Below are 18862 nucleotides of genomic sequence, written 5' to 3'. Positions count from 1 at the left end.
CACGCAAAGCAAATCGGAATTAACGCTTATTAAAGAGTCAACTTCATCTAATCTCCCTGCAAACAAGTCAGGATAAATGCTCAACAAACAGGTCGTCCAAATGTGCCCGTATACAAAACAGCAGCATTGGCAAAAAGGTGGGTTACATTCCAAAGACCTAAGTAAACAGAAAAAAACTTTTCACCTGGTACCTAAATGAAAACAGCCAAAACTCATATGGGAGGCAGTTTTATAACTTGTGGGGAGCGACCCACTGAGAATTCCCTGCCATGCAGAAACTAAGACCAGAATAATAACCAAAATTAATATGTGGGTTGCATTTCTGCAAGGAGATCTTGTTAGTTTGAATATTTGTATAGAACATCTGCAGGAGGAAAGGTTAGTGGTGGGCTTACCTTCCAGCAAGAAACATTGGAATGTGTGCAGCTGCTGGAGAAGGGTTAACTAAGCCTTTGCCCACCACTGCATCTCAGAATCAGGTATGCGACAGTCAGTGCAATGGCTTCCTGGGAAGCTCCCCACCCCCTAATCTCTCTCTCTCTCTCTCTCTCTCTCTCTCTCTGTGTGTGTGTGTGTGTGTGTGTGTGTTTGCACATGCACATGTCATAAGAAGTTAGACTGCTCATTTGACTCTCAACAATCAGAAGTTGAGGATATCATAAGCAGAGAACTAATATGGCTAATTTACATAGAATATTTTCTACACTCTTGCAATGGCCTTGATCAATGAAAACTTTAACATATGTGTGTGTGTGTATAAAAAAACCCCTCATACTGTAGCAAAGGGTTAGTTGCTACTGGTGGATAAGTAATTATCCCACAATAACCTCTCTTTGTTTAGCCTCTTACTCCTTATCTTAATAGGAAATTATATATTTAAAAGATGGGCACGATAATAAAAATGCACAGCTGAGTGCAAACAACAATGAATTTTGACAGAGGTCATTCTTTCACCATGGGGCTGTACTTCCAATCATATTCTTGAGGAAAACAGAGGTCAGCTGAGCAGATACACAGATGTCCAGAGGTACAGAAACACCTGCAGAATCAGGGCCAGAGCCAATGTGGCATGGTCTTGCTCCCTCCTTCTCCACACAGTTGTTCTAGGTGAAGAGCAAGTGACTAGGGTGAATGGGTTTGACTGGCAAAACCCTTAAGCCAGGGCACAAGGTACATTGGCACGTGCAGGCAGAATGCTGGATGAATTGCAGATCAGAAAGTGTTGCTGACATCCAATCGTTTATGAACAGCAACAGAAAAAGGGCTCAAGTTGTGTGATTAGAATTTTATATTTAGTTTATCCCCATGTCTGGTTCATGTGCTGTTATAGGTAACTGGCTCCACCCCATGAGCCACCATTTTGTATCTGGTTTCTTTCCCAAACTACTATTCTCCTACTGTGAACTTGCTCCAGTGGGTATGCCTCTCTAACAAAACTAGCAAACAAAAACAAAGTAGATCTTGCAAGCTTGAAATCCATGCACTCATGACCTAAGTAGCCCATGTGCAACAGAATCCTATATACAAATATCCTGATTTTGAAGAAGTTCAGGGGCTGACCTCTGGAGGTTGCTGGACTTCAGTGGTCACACTTGCTGCAACTGACAGGAATCTGTGCTCTCAACATCTGCTAGCATTGTCAGCCATGCACACCATGAGGCAGATGCACAAATGACACATTTAGAAATGGTGCCCAACCTCTGGGGCTGGTGGGATATCGTTCTTCAGCCTATTGAATTTATCTAGCTTTGCAAACATTTTAACCACTTTTTAATCTTATCCATTTTGTATCAGAATTGAAAGGCAACAGTGTAAACTGCCCCCAATCACTCAATGGCACCTCACTGATGCTTTCAGCCTCTGTAGTGATACTGCAGGAGAGAGCCACATCCTTCCTACAAATTATCAGAAGGGTGAAACTGTGTGGAAAAACTGCTGTAGACATAATTAACTGATAAAGAGAGGGAGAGAGCCCTGCCTCTCAGTTCAGTTTTCACGTTTTGCATTTTAAAACAGGCACAGCTGGGATTGAGCTCAGAGAGAGAGGAGACTCAAGTGCACTGTTTCCTCTGAGCATCTCACACCAGAAGGGCTTCCCTACCTCTTGGTTGTGACCCTCACATGCCTCAATTGTTGCCCCACTGCAAAATAACAAAAGCCAGGACTGCAGAATTTCATTAGCAGACTCACTCCATAGGATTGCGCACTCTTCAGATCAAAGAGTCAGGTTGCTAGTCAGGAGATTCTGGGCTTAAAGCCATCTGCATCAAGGCAGGGCAGAGCCCTAAACAGATCAGTGGGTGGAGCAGTTTCCTGCAACATTCCCAGAAAAGCTGCATCTGTCCAATGCACAGAAATTGCTACTTAGCGTCTTCTCTACACATTAATAGCCCTGGCTGGTGGCTAATGGTTTGTCTACAACTTGGAATTGGTGTATTGTTTATTAACTGATCAAAGGGATGCGGATGGCGCTGTGGTCTAAACCACTGAGCCTCTTGGTCTTGCCGATCAGAAGGTCTGCAGTTAAAATCCCCGTGACAGGGTGTGCTCCCGCTGCTCGGTCCCAGCTCCTGCACGCCCAAAAAAGTACAAGTAGATAAATAGGTACAGCTCCAGCAGGAAGGTAAACGGTGTTTCCGTGCACTGCTCTGGTTTCGGTGTTCCGTTGCACCAGAAACGGCTTAGTCATGCTGGCCATATGACCCAGAAAAACTGTCTGTGGACAAACACCCGCGGCCTGTAAAGCGAGATGAGCGCCACAATCCCAGAGTTGTCTGCGACTGGACTTAACTGTCAGGGGTCTTTTACCTTTTTTTACCTTTTATTAACTGATCAAGGGAATGGGGCAACTCCCCCATGAGGAAATGTTACAGCATTTGGGGCATTTTAATTTAGAGGAGAGGTGAGTACGGTGTGACATGATAGAAGCACAAAAAGTGTATGCGTGGCGTTGGGAAAATGGATATAGAATAGTTTTTCTCGCTCTCTCATGACACTAGGACTGGTGGGGGACACCTAATGAAGCTGAGCATTGGTAGATTCAGGACAGGCAAAATAAAGTACTTCACACTGTTAAATTATGAAATTTGCTTCCACAGGAGATAATGGCAGCCACCAACCTGCATGGCCTTAACAGGGGCTTAGACAAATCCGTGAAGGTAGAGGCTACCAATGGCTGCTAGCCATGATGGCTATGTTCTACCTTCACTGCCACAAGCAGTGCGCTTTTGAATATCAGCTTCTAGAAATAGCAGGAAGGTGTGCCACTATAATAACAGGATGCTGGCCTGGATGGGCTACAAGCTCTTCTTAGGTTCTTAATATACAGTAATATATAGTAAACGTCACACACACACACACACACACACACACACACACACACACACATATACACACACTTGGCTTACTCAGTGGACAATTCTATGCTGCACACAGCTGAGTGAGTTTTTTTAAAGCTTGTAAATAATAGTTACTGGCCTACTAAAAACCTAAATAGTTGCAGGCCTGCCGCCCTACCCGCTGTCCCAAATAGCAATGCCCCATGAATTATGTTCACGCTTAATGGGAAATTCTACATTCAGCCTTTCTATCCAAATCAGATTTACCCGAATAAACTTAACAATATTTTTTAAAACAAATGAGACAACTTTAAAAGGAAGTGAAAGCAAGAAGCTTGACAGGAAATGTGTGACAGGTTCACTTTGTTCTTTAATTCCTCCCCCCCCCTTTTGTGGTATTAAAGAAACCAAAAGCAGACAAGAATTTCCTCAGCTCGAAAGTAAGCCACTTCTGCTATCTGAAATGACAAAGAGTGTGTCGTTTTAAAAACTAGCTGAAATAAAAGCACCAAACTTCCCCCCCCCAGGTGAAGACTTCCTGATATTTTAACTGAAAATATGTCAAATGGCAAACCACCGACTTTCAAAATGTGTGAACATTTCAGATAACTAGTAAGGTACAACAACAACAGCATGGATCAGAGAAAGCAAGGCCAGAGGCAAGAGAACATACATAGGGGGAAAGCTTAGGGGGCTCCAGAGTCTGCCTCCCCAGAAATGCTGCAAGGCTCAGTTTCAGGTTAGAAATGCACACAAAAGTTCTGCAAGACATGAACATGAAAATCAGGAGCAGGTGAAGGTTAGCCTAGCTGGCAAGACGCCTCTCCAAGAAAGCTCTTATACAGATCAGTTGGCCTACACTGCCACACTGTCAGGATCCAAAGTGTAGTTCCCCCAGTGTTGTCACATTCCTGCAGCCTGGTTTTGGAGCAAGCAAGGGCCTTGATGGCACTAATATAACACAGCTGATCTAGACCTGTGTCTGGGATCGGGACACGTCTTCTGTCCTCCAAAAGACTCAGAAGCAAACATGAACCAACTTAGTCATTCACCACTATCCATTACGGCTGAGTGATATCTGGTTTTCAACATTGTGATATACCAATATATCATGATGTCTCAAATAAGGATGAAGCTATGTAGAGGCTTCACGGTTTTTCCTGCATCGTGAATTTTGCCGGCACCTGCTCTTGTGATTCGCTGCCCTCTGCATGAGACAGGGGACAGCTGAGCTGGCAGAGTTAATAGAGGCTGCAGCAATCAAGAGAAGCATTGGCTGGCTTCATAGTTTTTCCCCGCATTGTGATTTTTGCACAGCATACACAGACACACATCATGATTCACGATATATTGCTGGGTCAAAAATTATAAAACCAGTATCACAATATGGACTTCAAACCAGTTTGGGATAATATATTGATATATCACTCACCCCTACTATTCATTCACCTTCCTCCATACACTCTGCACCTCAACTACACCATTTTATTTCATCATAGTAGCTTTCCCTTCCCTCAAATGGGTACTTCTGTTTATCTTTAAACCTACTGGGAAGTGGCTTGCAGAATTCTTTATCTTTTCATTAAAAAACAAAGTCGTGTCATGAATTGGAGCTCGCTTTCCTTCAACAACATTATTTATCACCTTCCACAAACTTCTTAAGTAACTGTTAAAGATAAATGCAAACAAATAAATTTAAAAAACAACACCAGGTAGCTACGCCCTTGGCAAACATGCATTCAGCCAGCTGAGGAAGTTTGTTGAAATACACATGGCTTTTGTTTTTGTAAAGTACAGAGAGTGGGCAGCTGTCCTATCTCAACAGATATCCCAGTACAGTTTTCTCAAAACTGTAGCCCTTATCCAGTAGGCCTTATATGATGCTTCCATAGTAAGTTTAAAGCACAGAGTGACCTATTCAAATTCTAGGATACTCATCCAACTAATTTCTATATTTTCAACTAACACAATAAAATGGAAATGCCACCTTTCAATCCATCATGGTAAAAAACAAATCTGTGAACATTTAGGTCAACTTAACGTTGGCTGAGAGTGCCCTGCGGGACCCTGGCATATTGTTGATTCATAAGCATTATGCACGCATGTTTCTCTGAAAATAATAAGCAACATACTTTCTAGTAAAGGTGCAGGAAACATGCAAGAAAATTATAACTCTTCTTGGCTTCGCATTGTTTGGCTGTTCAACTGAAAACATTAATTTGGAGATTAATCAATCAATTCACTGGCCACAGAATTTGACTCAGTTTTTAATTTGAGTGGGCCCTCTGTCAGAGTTTATTCGCTGCAGACAGCCTCATCATCCGTCATCTGAATTCTTGGGCCATGACTTTCCAGAAAAGAAAAGATCTATGCTTTCATTACACAAGAGAAATTGCTGCCTTCATAAAACAGCCAGAGAACATCTTGAAATAGCTCATTAAATATAGCAGGAGTCAAAGAAGTTAAACCCTAATTCACTGAAACACCTGCTTCTAGTCAAATAGGGCTGCTATCATATACACACTTATCTGGGAACAAGCTCCACTGAACTCAATGGGACTTACTTACCCCTACGCTGTGCTTCAGCCTCATTGAAAGCAATGTAACGGACAGAGTAGAGTAGGCTAGTGCTTCTGAATGTGTGCTTAAAGTTACCTGGACTGCACCCATCTCAAGGACGACTTCTGCCCCAGGCCTCAGAACATAAATACAAGGTGTGAATTTACACTGGTTCCAAATTGTTCTGCTGAAGTCAGATGCAGCTAAGGGCAAACATGTGTGAAATACATTTCTGTGTGCAGACTCCCAGCTTCAGAAGTGTGCTGTGAAGGGGTAAAACCTCATCCAATAGGATGGATTGCAGTCAATGGCCAATGAGCTGTTGTGGGATGGAGAAGATTCATTCTCAGTGGGGAAAGGAATGGCTACTGCTCTCCACATTGAAAGGACTTCCCATGCATTTTCTCTCCCTTTAGCCCTGCTGGAAGCTTCAGGATTCAATCTACCCACACTGCCCAGAGGTGGCTGATGCTATGGCTAATAATCTGCTAGATATAGCATTATCAGGTCACTATAAAATAAGGTTACCAGATTTTTTTCCAGTGAATCCAGGGGCACTTTTCAACTTCCTACTAAATGGATGGATTTTGTCAGGGGACTGATTTGTAAATCCAGGGACTGTCCCCGGGAAATGGGGACATCTGGTAACCGTTCTATAAAAACATGTTTTAGCCCACTGATGTATATATGCACAGAGTTCAGAAACTACCTCTATTTTAGAACCATTCAACTTGAATACATATGTGTGCTTTCTCACTTACACCATTTTGTTACTGTGTGCTGATCCCCACCACCAGAAGTAGTTCAGTAATAAAGGGAAGCAAGTTGGCTAAAATAGCTATACAGTACATACTACTCCTTGTGATGAGGAGCAACATACTGCTAGGATAGAAGCTCAAAAGCAGCAGGCACAAAGCCACTCTGATATCCTTTACCTGCTACCTGTGAGTAAGCACCACTGAATTCTGCGGGATACCTGAGGAAACACACAGTCAGTTCCATCTCTGCTACAGATGCACTGCATCACACTGGAACCTATGCCAAGACCAGCTTCAAAACGCAGTTTTGTTTGCAGTAAGCATAGTTTGTGTGTCACAACCCACTGCAAAAATGTGCATTGATGAAGAACATGATCTTAGCTAGAAAATATGTAATATCTCAGAGTGAGTTGCCCTGGGCTGTTTCTTTGATTCCACTTAAGAAGGATTTTCCAGCAAGTTGGTATTTGCTTACTAAAGTTTTTTTACGTACCTGGCATTAAGATGCACCCATTCTGCGGTTCAGAAAATTCAGCACATATCTGACTGAATGTTTCCACAAACAGAAGGCACGGCTAATCTCACAGATCTAGAGTTGCTTCGTATTCGTATTTTTTCAGTGAAATCTGGACTTAGGACTCTGATCCTCCAAGGCTATGATCCTCATAAATTTACAGTGGTATCTCGGGTTAAGTACTTAATTCGTTCCGGAGGTCTGTTCTTAACCTGAAGCACCACTTTAGCTAATGGGGCCTGCTGCTGTGCTGCGCCGCCACCGGAGCACGATTTCTGTTCTCATCCTGAAGCAAAGTTCTTAACCTGAAGCACTATTTCTGGGTTAGTGGAGTCTGTAACCTGAAGCGTATGTAATCTGAAGCGTATGTAACCTGAGGTACCACTTTACTTGGAAGTATGTTCCAACAAAAAACATTGCGACTTGCTTAAAGAAATATGTTGAAGGCCTACTTAAATTAAGAGGAGTCAGCACATTTGCATTCCTCTGTGACCCTCTGTTTATCCAGGGAAGTTAAGTAGGACCTGGAATGAAGACTTTCCCCACAGCAACCTCTACGCTCTCAAACTCACTGCCCAGGAAGGCCTACCTAGAAACCACTTGAGGAAAGGCTATGGCTCAGGGGTAGAGCATTTACCTTGTAAGCAGAAGGTCACAGATTCAATCCTCAGCATCTCCAGGTAGGGCTCAGAGAAATTCCTGTCTGAAACCCTTGAGAGCTGCTGCCAGTCAGTGTAGACAATACTGAACTAGATAGACCAATTGACTAACTCAGTGTAAGGAAGTTTCTATCTTCACACCATAAAAAGGCCTTCTTCGGGTATTGACTTCCTGTTGACCATTGACTCAGGATGAAAGTGAATCCCACACTTAAGTATTTTCCACTAAAATCAATGGGCTTAAATGTACTAAAGTTACTGGAAATGTTTGGGGCATTGTTCAGCTACTCTATTTTTCAAAGCTACTGTGTAAAGCCAATCCTATGTTTTTTCATTGAGTTCAATGGGACTTAACACCCAACTAGGCATGCATAGGAATAAAGTTTGAATTGCACCATTTTTTATTGACCTGAGGCTGTTTTAAACCTACCTTTAAGAGTATTGTTTTAAAAACAAACCAGCAGCTGATTGACAGACTCATTAATAAAAAAAACACCTGACATTACATTCAGTCATCTCTCTTTTTAATGGGCAGCTTGCTTCTCTCAGACAACTATAGGACAACAATTTCCAGAAGCTGTGTTAGGAGACAACCCTACACATTTAACCTAAATAAAGCCCTTAAAATGTTAATTGTTTATCATGGCCTTTGGAAGCCAATTAATATTAAATTACAACTTGGATTTTGTTTTCAAGCTAGCTGGGTTATTTTTCTTTTATTTCATGGCATGCTGGTGTGAGCACCTTGGATGGAAATGGATTTTGAATGTTAATGATTTCATTCGGGAGTTGGGTTTCCTTCTGTCAACCGCTTGGAGAAGCGGTCGAGAAAGTGGTCTCGAAAGTTAAACAAAATAAGCACGGCTACTACCCTACTTCCACATATGCTCGGGAGTAAGCCCCATTGCCTTCACTGAGACTTACTTCCGAGTAGACCCCGTTACAGCGGCGCTGCCAGGTTTGCACACTTGGGTTTGCTGCTGCCAAGATGACTTTTAGAAAGTCACCTTAAAAGAGGAGCAGCAGACCAAACACCCAGCAAAGCCCCAACTTGATAGAGAGAGAGGGGAGAAGAAAAGACGCCGCTTTGAGAAGGGAAGCGACGAGGCGCGGCGGCGGAGGGCGGGCGAGCGAGCGAGCGGGGCCGGGGCGAGGACCTTTGCCTGCGGGGTGAATGTTTAACTCACCTGGGTTGGAGCTGCTCTGGAAGTAGAAGACGACGAGGAGCAGAGAGCCCAGGCAAGTGGCCAGGACCATCCGCTGCCCCCTGCTCTGCCTCATCCTGGCGCCTAGAGGGCATCCCCCGGGGCCGCGGCGGCGAGGGAGTCGCGCGGGGTCGCCAGAGAGTCACGGCGGCTCCTCATGGCCCGGGCTTCGCGCAGCTGCTGCTGCTGCTGTCGCTGGCGGCGTCACTGCGGGCGCCTCGCGACGCCCAGCTCCTCCGGCCGCCGGCTCTGCCTCTCCGGCGCCAAGCGAGAGCAGCACAGCGCAGTCCCTCAGGGCAAAGGGAAACCTCGGCGCGGGGCAGGGCCAGACTAAGGCGGCGCGGGGCGGGGGGGGGGAGAGAGAGAGAGAGACAGCGGGAGAGGGCGTCGAAGGGAGGCGCGCCGCCCTCCCACACCTTTCCTTTCCCTCCCCGCCCGGCTCCTGACGCTTCTCGCCGAGGGGATCAGGCGGGCGGAGTAAAGCGAGCGGAAGCTCGTTGCGCGGCTTGTTCGGGACGTGCGGAAGGCGGCTCCCCCCCCCCTTTCCTGCCCCGTGGATGCGTCCGGCTGAAAGGGGAGTCGCCAGGCGCGCGCCCAGCTGCGGCTTTCCTTTCCCAAGCCGCGTACCTGTGTCGGGTCCCGCTTGAGTTGGGGGCGGGTCTTTTATATACTCGTCAAGAAAGGCGGGGCCGCCTCTGAGCATGGGAAGAGTTCTTCTTGGCGCGATTTAGTAGGCACAGCCGTTCGTCCCTCCGCGTCGAGGTTTAGCCTTCAGGGCAAGTTGCAAGAAGAGTAGGACGTGGGGGGTGAATTAGGGGAGGGTGTGGGGAACTTTCGGACCTCCGGATGTTGCTGAACTACGACTCCCATCAGCCCCAGGCAGCGCAGAGCGTGGCCGTGGAGAATGCACCTGCATTCGTGGCTGAAACCCTGGAGACCCACAGACAATGATGACGTAGATGGGTCTTTGGTCCAGCATGGTATAAAGTAGCTTCTTGGTGGATGGCTCTTCAGATTCTGCTTGAGGACGTCTGGTGAAGATGCTCCATTTGGACTTCCCACAGGGAATTGATCTAGAACAGTTCCTCAGGAGGTGGTGGACTTTCTTGGAGGTTTTAAGCAGAGCTTGGATGGCCACCTGTCATGGATGCTTTAGCTGAGATTCCTGCATTGCAGGGAGTTGGACTAGATCCGGCATATACAAAGTCTGTTTTGGGGGCCTAATCTGACCCACCGGTCAGTTTAATCCGGCCCCTGTGGCAGTTTATTTCCTGGGGTAAAATCCTAAAAAAACCAAAACCCTCAACAACTTGAACCCTAAAAAAGCTCAACAACTTTAACAACTTTGGTCGGCCCTTTGGTCATCCCTCATGGCCCTTCACTTCATCAAATCTGGCCCTCTTTGAAAAAAGTTTGGACACCACTGGACTAGATGAACCCCAGGCTCCCGTCCAACTCTACAATTCTACCTCCAAATCTATGGCTTTTGATTGTGCAGTCAAACCTTGGTTTTTGAACGTCTTGGCTGCCAAATGTTTTGGAAGCCGAACGCTGAAAACCCAGAAGTGAATGCTTCCATTTTCAAACACACCTTGGAAGTAAAAAACTGAGGTTCCACTGTACTGCTATTCAGTGAGATGGGGAACCTGTGACCCTCCAGACATTGCTGGACTACAGCTCCCACCCTCCATGACCCTGGTCTGTGTTGCCTGGGGCTGATGGGAGTTGGAGTTCAAGAGCCCTTGGAGGGCCACAGGTTCCCCACACATGGTCTGCAGAGCAACAACTTGCTGGGAAGTGGAATCCGACTAGTCTCAAAGCCTTTGCCCTTAAACCCTTTGTCCCTTGGTCAAATACTTGGTCAAACCTTTTGTCCCTTAGTCTCTTAAACCTTTGCCGTTGCTTCATCTGAGAGGTGATTCCTGCTTAATTCTATAGGCCTATTTTCAGACTTGGCATTGCAGCTCCTCCAGACAATATGGCAGGCCTTTGACTAAACCATCTATGCAGGGTTTCCCAAACTTTTTTGGACTACAACTCCCACCATCCCTAGCTAGCAGGACCAGTGGTCAGGAATGATGGGGATCTTAGGCCCCAAACAGCTGTATACAGTGGTGTCCCGCAAGACGAACGCCTCGCAAGACGGAAAACCCGCCAGACGAAAGGGTTTTCCGTTTTGGAGGCGCTTCGCAAAATGAATTTCCCTATGGGCTTGCTTCACAAGACGAAAATGTCTTGCGAGTTCCTGCGGGTTTTTTTCCTCCCCCCCCCCTTTTTCTAAGCCGCTAAGCCGCTTATCAGCTGATCCGCTAAGCCGATAAGCCGCTAAAAGCCACTAAAAGCCACTAAGCCGCTAATAGCGCTAATCCACTAAGCCGTCAATGGGCTTGCTTCGCAAGACGAAAAAACTGCTAGACGAAGAGAATCGCGGAACGGATTCTTTTCGTCTTGCGAGGCACCACTGTATCTAAGTTTGGGAAACACTGATCTATGGCATTTTAAACTGTGAGGGTATGGTGTGTAATTTTGTGTTTTTATATTGTAAACCACCCTGTGATCTTCAGATGAAGGGCAGTATAAAAATTTAATAAATAAGAAGAATAACCTTGTTACTGAGCATTTTCTCTGATTTGCTTGTTATATGACAATTAAATTCATCCTCGTCTCATCCTCTTTTGCTTGTGTGGTGTTTACACATTGATCATTCATCTATCCCACTTTTCACCACGCTATTTATTGGCAGGCAGATCACCATGGTAACCAACTTACCTCCACCTGTAGGGTAAAAGGGGAAATTCATGCTGCTTAGGTACACGAAGAGCTTAAGAGTTTTTTGGAGGAAAATGTTTTGCTTTGCGCTTTCCAATCCTTTGCTGTTTACCCAGATGTAACTCCCACTGAGTCTAATGGGACTTTCTTACATGTAAGTGTGCACTGAAGCCTTAGAGTTGCTGCTCTTCCTTTGTGGCTCTATCTAAGTCATACTCCCAAGCAGACTCACTGAAAGAATGGGCTTGTTCATCATGACGACAAACTTAAACCCACTGATTTCAAAGTGCTTGTTTGAATATGACTTCATTACTGTGAATCTGGCACTGCCTGCCTATGTGCTCTCGCTTCTGTGTTCAACCCACAGTATCTTTATAACAGTGAGAAAAGAGATTTCAACAGAGCCATAAGCCTCCAGTGTGTTTTCTCCTCTGAAATAAAGTCTGCCCCAATTTTTCCACCGCTTGTGGAAGAGAGTGGGTGAAGCAATATCCTTTCTGATATCCTTGGCCAGGTCTAAAGCATCTGTGGCATTGTATGGGGACAGAGGAATTCTGCAAGAGCAAAAACAATGATTCAGCTGGCTGTTTGTGATGAGAAAAATCAAAGCAGGTTATGTAAACCTGACAGAAGAACCAGACTGTTTGCCTTCAATCTTTGTACTATGACCTTGGTAGCCTCAGGAAAGTCCCCCCCCCAAAAAACATTTCTAAAATAAATGAATGTGAAAGCCATGAAATGCCCTCTCCATAATGCTGCAAACACAGATCTCTCTATTTTTGGGTAAAGGTGGCTTTCGTGGGGTCTGTGTGTAAGGGCTTCATTGGTATTGTGTATATTATATTTACACCCCACTTTTCTTTCAATGACCTCAGTAGATTGTATAGTAGTTGTTTAATCACTTGTGTTCATTTGTGGATTTGAATATTCATACCCTGATTCCCCATCTTTCTAGCCAAAAGGATGTACACATAGCCTGATGTCATTAAAATCAAATTCACTAAAAAAAAAAAAATATGGATAAATTTTAAAAAAGCAACCTATCAAAACAAACAAGCAGATGATAAAAACTTTTTTTACTTGCAGTAAAAAGAACAACCAACAAATATGAGCGTAGCCAGGATTTATGGTGGGGGATGGGGAGGCAGAACCTCAGTTAAGTATTTTTATTGATTTACTTGATTTAGGGGGGCTACGCCCATGACAACAAAACAGAAGAAAGACAGAAACCAGTACAACAGACAGGGAAGGTGCTACCTTCTTATTCAAAGAACCTCATTCCTTCCTGCAGCATTAAAAAATGAGCAGAGTGGGTAGAATTGTGTTTTCCTCAGGAGGAAGTTCCAAAGTTTTGTGCCCACTGTTAAAAAGGCCCTGCGTAGCACTACTGCCTCACTCCCCAGAGCTGCTTTTCTGAAGATCTTAAAGCATGGAGTACTCCTGTCACAGAAAGCATAATGTTATATATTTGTCCAGTATATAATTTCGTTTCATCCTCATTGCCATCCAGTGGAGTAGGCTAAATGATGACTTCTGAAGACTCTCAAATGAGCCTTATATCTGTATTAGAAACTGAAGCTAGCTCTTTTCAGTCCATCAAGAGCAGGTGTAAGTGCTGTAAGCATTCCTTTAAAATCCACATTGCATATGAGACTGATTGCTCTCCCTGCTCAGATCCTGTTTACTGTGGCTGAGCCTCTCCAACACTGAACACACACTTCTTAAACATAACCGCACTTCATTAGATGCCAGGGACGGATCCCATCATTCCATCCCCTGTGAACAGAGAGCTGGAAAGAGCTTCTATCTGTGATCAGATGTGGCCATGGCTGATTTACGTGCTTTATTTGCATGAAGGGGGGAGGGCATGCCCAGACCATGTTGTGGCCCTCTCTCCCCCCGCCCCACTGCCATTTTGTGCTATGCTGTACCCCTACAGCAGTAACAGCACTTGCTTGAAATTCAACATGTTCTTACATGACATCTGGCACGCTGCTAATTAAGAAGGTCCATCAGTAGCTTCCTCTAAAAAGGTAAAGGTAAAGGACTGCTGACAGTTAAGTCCAGTCAGAGACAACTCTGGGGTTCAGTGGCGTAGCGTGGGTTGTCGGCACCCGGGGCAAGGCAAGTAATTTGCGCCCCCTAACCCATGGATTTGCGCCCCCTAACCCGTGGATTTGCGCCCCCTAACCCTAACCCCCAGATGTTGCGCCTGGTGCGGCCGGCCCCCCCTGCACCCCCCACGCTACGCCACTGCTGGGGTTGCAGTGCTCATCTCACTTTACAGGCCAAGGGAGCCGACGTTTGTCCACAGACAGTATTTCTGGGTCATGTGGTCAGCATGACTAAGCCACTTCTGGCGCAACGGAGCACCGAAACCAGAGCAGTGTACGGAAACACTGTTTACCTTCCCGCCACAGCGGTACCTATTTATCTACTTGCACTTTTGGACGTACTTTCGAACTGCTAGGTTGGCAGGAGCTGGGACCAAGCAACGGGAGCTCACCCCGTCACAGGATTCGAACCGCCGACCTTCTGATCGGCAAGCCCAAGAGGCTCAGTGGTTTAGACCACAGCGCCACCCGCGTCCCTTTTAACTTCCTCTAGTACTCATTCTAACAAAATATTTTGCTTTTCCTGCTCATGATCACAGTGGCCTGGTTCACACATCACAGTCAGCCAAACTATGGCTTATGCAGACCACGTGAATGTGTGGACTGCTCTGAGGACCTTGAAGCTACTTTGCTTCTCCCTAGCTTAGCTTAGCATTGGGGGGGGGGGGAAGAGAGAGAGAGCGAGAGAGAGAGAGCAGTAAGCTCCTCTCTTAGAGCCCACACATTCATGTCTTAGCAACCCAGAGGCTGGCTTAGCGATGTGTGAATGCAGTAGAATACCAGAGCTGTTTCAGAGGTGAGCAGGCTGCATGCATTTATTTCCCCCCTTTTTAGTGCTGCCAGAAAGAACTTTTTTTCTGACAGTATTTTGATTTCACACCTAGATGTCAAACCTTTTCGCCTGACTAAACAAATTGCCTTTCAAAAATTTTGCATTTTTATAAGAGTGCCATCTGCTGAAATCCAAGCAACAATGCAGTTTACAGGAATGTTGTCTGCGGTTACCCCCGGGAGAATCGTATTGATACAGTTAAAAGTTTTATTATCTGTGCAATGCCCGGTAAGTGCTTATGGGAATGAAGGAATGACACCTCATCTTTCAAAGCAATGCTTGGCATTTCAATCAGTAATTTGAACTGGATTGATTGAGCCCTATCACAATAGGCCTGGGCATAATTCCCCCCCTGCCCATTTGAAGGGGTCTGTTATACAGTACTTTCAAGTGGAAAATACATGTGCTTTCACATCCAGTTCAATGGGGAGAGCAAGTCTACGTGTCTTGTGTTTACAGGAGCATCACCTTACAATCCTCTTGGGTGTTCAAAGCTTAGAAACCTATAAAACAGGACTACACATGTGCATTATTGAGTCCATAAAGGGTCATGAGATGGAGACAACAGTATCTACCATAAAAAGATTCAGAATCCAAACAATCCCAGGTAGCCATGAGCATAAATCCCAGCAGCTTTAGGAATACAGTGGGATTTGCCATAAATGCAAGCAATATTGGTTTCTGCAGTATGTTCAGTGTTGCCAACTTTCGTCTTGTTCTGCCAGTTTCAGATTTTTTCAGAACCATATGATTTGTTTCATACAGAGAAATAATTCTATTTGCTGTTATGGATTTTCTTTTTTAAGAAAAAGATCCTAAGCACGTTCAAGTGAGACCTACTGAAATCATTGCTCTTGGCTGAATGTTTTTTTGAGGCAATGCTAGTGCCTTTTAAGTATCCTTTCCTGCTTGGATAATGGAGATTGTACATTTTTAAAAGTGAGCAGGGGAGAAACCTAAAGGCGAGCAATCTTTGAACATCTGCAGAATGCCTTTCACTTGCAAGATGAAGCACGTTCTGTTCTGTGTGAAGTGAGTCTGAGGTCACAATGCTTCTGAGTACATGTGTGGTGCACTTGATATCTGTAATGTAAGCAAAGATTGCCACTAAGGGCTTATCTACACATAGCTTTCCTCTGCACTTTCCAGGCACAATCGAAGCTTGAAAGCTCCATGTCCAAGAGTGGTTTTCCCCCCTCCCTCCAAAAACCCATTCTTTAAAGCTCAGTCGAAGCAAATGGCAGTCTGCAGAAAACCTGAATTGACGTTTGCTCTGATTCAGCTGTAAAGAGCAGGGCAAAAATCTCAGGGCAAAAACCCACACACACAAATCACCACTTGGACACAGAGCGTTAAAGCACAGACCTCTGCCTGGAAAGATCTGGGCAAAAGGTCAATGTGGATAAGCCCTGTGAATGGGCAGGAAACTACCTTGACAAAACATACCTTATTCTAGGGGTATAACAGAAATAATGTATACCTATAAAGTTGTTTTGGTTGTATATGTTTCTCTTTTGGTAAATGACCAGGAGGAGGATGAAACTGGCAACCAATAACTTGCAAACTTTAAACCTTTTTTTTTTTTTTTTGAAGGGGGAAGGAACAGTAAGTTTAGATTCAGCATGCTGATTCAAGGCCAGCGATATTGTAGAACTGCTGACACATCTGTTTAGGAATAGAAATTTAAAGCTATACGCTGTTTAGCAAAAAGCCTTCTGAATCATGCTTCAGAAAATATCCCTGGAAAGTGTTTGACACAGGCTGGATGCTTAGGGTTATTCAATGACAGGTTGGTCATTTCCAAAATAGATTTTGGGAAATCAATCATTTCTACCTCTTTTAGCTTTTTTGGTAGTGCAATTAAAAATAAAAACCATATGCTTTATTTTTCAAAGCAAGGCTAGGGTGGGATGAAGCCAAATTACAGGCTGTTGAATTCCTCCCTGCATGAGGTGCTCACATCTGCTTGAAACATATTCTATTTTATAGCACAGAAACCATCTTAATAGAGCTGCTGGCAAGTGCCATTTACATTTTAAAATGTAACACTGCAGATTTTAAAAATCAAGATGTCCACATCATGGAGAATTTAATCATGTTAAAAAGCCACTCCTGCTCAAGAATTTTTTATTAGTTTCTGGATAGCATCAGACAATTATATTGTTGCATGCCATCCCAATTCTCTGAGCGGTGTGAGATTACCGGGCTTCCAGGCACTTATTCAGGGTTCGGCTTCATCAGAATTAGGGTCAGCAGAGAAGGTGGTGCTCACAGCAATAAAGGGGCTCACAGCATTAACACCCCAAGAAGGTCTTGCTTCCCCCATAGCCTTGGATCCCAGCAGAAATTAGCAATGGCTCTGTCTCTTAGCTGCCCAGCATGCTTCTAGCTGCTAGCTCACACACCTCTGGTCTTTGTCTTTCTCATTAACGGACAGTTGAGGGAAGCCCCGCCCCCATCCATTTTACTTCTGGCACAGAGCCACTTCCTTTGTTACCTTAATGACCCATACTTCAGCCATTACCTCACCAGGAAATGGTCTGGCTATTCCAGCAATTGAATCCTTGTTGGAGCCAGGAATTACATGGAACACAGGCAAGCAGCATACAGGCTGCCCGACCCCCACAGAAAACCTCACAGCAATATAAAAATGCCTACGATTTCTATGAAGCCTGAGAGAGTTCAAAGTTTGTAGGAAATCACCCCAAACTTCAGCTAAATTAAATGAAAGCATGACAAAATGTTTAAATTTCTACAATGGTGCTTATAACTTATTAGTATCTTGACTTAATAGCAAGAATATGTTTTTAGAGTAATGGAAATTGAGACCGAGCTGTCTTTTATTATACCAATAAACAGTGTTAGGGTATGAGTGCTGGCTGTGCTTTCCCCAGATTTGCAACTGAGTAAAACAGATGTACTTTCTTCCAATTCAAACACTGCCAGTTTTGCTGAAACCCCCCAACTTTAAGCTGTCTTTTAATAAGAAAACCAGTGACTTGTATTGGAAGTTGCACATCTGTTTGAGTTTGCGGCAATATGTACTCGGCAACTTTCTGGAGTGATCAAATAATCAAATTGCAATACTGCCCTGCCACCAGGAAGTTGCAGTCCATGGGAGGTAAAAATCAGTCCTTGGATTCTAGATTTAGCAAGTGAAACCGGGCCTGGGGGGGGGGGGAATCATTGGTGTTTATATTGTGTGAGAGATAGGAATCATCTCAGAAGAAATGTTCCCTCCAATGCAAATTTCTGTCTTCTCAGCTCTTTGAATAGAGAAGAGACAGGCCCCATCACAATTCAAAGGACCCAGTGTGTGAGTGTGCATCATTCTTAGGGAAAAAATATATACATGAGATAGTTTAGTTTATAATACATAGGAGAAGTTTGGTTTATAATGAAGCTATCTGCTCATAATCCAGTGGACAAGGGGCAAGAGCAGTGCTGTCCTTTTGAGACAGTGTTCGAAATTCCCATTGTTTTAGCTGCATTTTGTGAAAGGGAATTTCATTAGCGTGAGCAGTTTCTGAGCTCCGGGCGCAGTACTGCACCTAAGATTTCAGATTAAAACTGCAGAGTGGAAGGAGAGGAGGACCTTTTTCTGCCTCCCTACTTCCAGCTACAGGGACGCAGGTGGCGCTGTGGGTTAAACCACAGAGCCTAGGACTTGCCAATCAGAAGGTCGGTGGTTCGATTCCCCGCGATAGGGTGCCCACCTGGCAGTTTGAAAGCACGTCAAAGTGCAAGTGATAAATAGGTACCGCTCCGGCGGGAAGGTAAACGGCATTTCCGTTTACTGGTTCACCAGAAGCAGCTTAGTCATGCTGGCCAAATGACCCGAAAACTGTACGCCGGCTCCCTCAGCCAATAAAGCGAGATGAGCGCCGCAACCCCGGAGTTGGCCATGACTGGACCTAACGGTCAGAGGTCCCTTTACCTTTACCTTACTTCCAGCTACTCTCTGAAGACTGGAGAAGAGACCCTCTTAAGAATATTAGGGGGGTGGGAAGGTGAAGGACTAGACCATGTGAAAACTGAACATAATATTTTAGCTGCAGTTCATTCTTTTTCAGCTTTGTATTCTTGCTATTAAAAAAGCACTCCTAGACGTTCC

The 18862-nt window shown here is 44.7% G+C and overlaps 1 protein-coding gene across 1 annotated transcript in view; it reads right to left on the bottom strand.

Annotated features, from left to right (window-relative positions):
* CHST13 (carbohydrate sulfotransferase 13) overlaps window positions 1–9354 on the bottom strand; it is a 48378-nt gene extending 39024 nt beyond the window's left edge. The window contains exon 1 of the mRNA XM_081853783.1: window positions 9016–9354. Within this exon, the coding sequence (XP_081709909.1) occupies window positions 9016–9109 (94 nt within the window). The 5' untranslated portion in view covers window positions 9110–9354. The remainder of the gene's footprint in view (window positions 1–9015) is intronic.
* Between the last annotated feature and the right edge of the window lie 9508 nt (window positions 9355–18862).

Source organism: Podarcis erhardii, assembly GCF_964252035.2.
Source record: "Podarcis erhardii genome assembly, chromosome: 2".
NCBI lineage: Eukaryota > Metazoa > Chordata > Lepidosauria > Squamata > Lacertidae > Podarcis > Podarcis erhardii.
The sequence above is the reverse complement of the archived record's forward strand: the minus strand, read 5'-3'. Positions and strand labels throughout refer to the sequence as shown.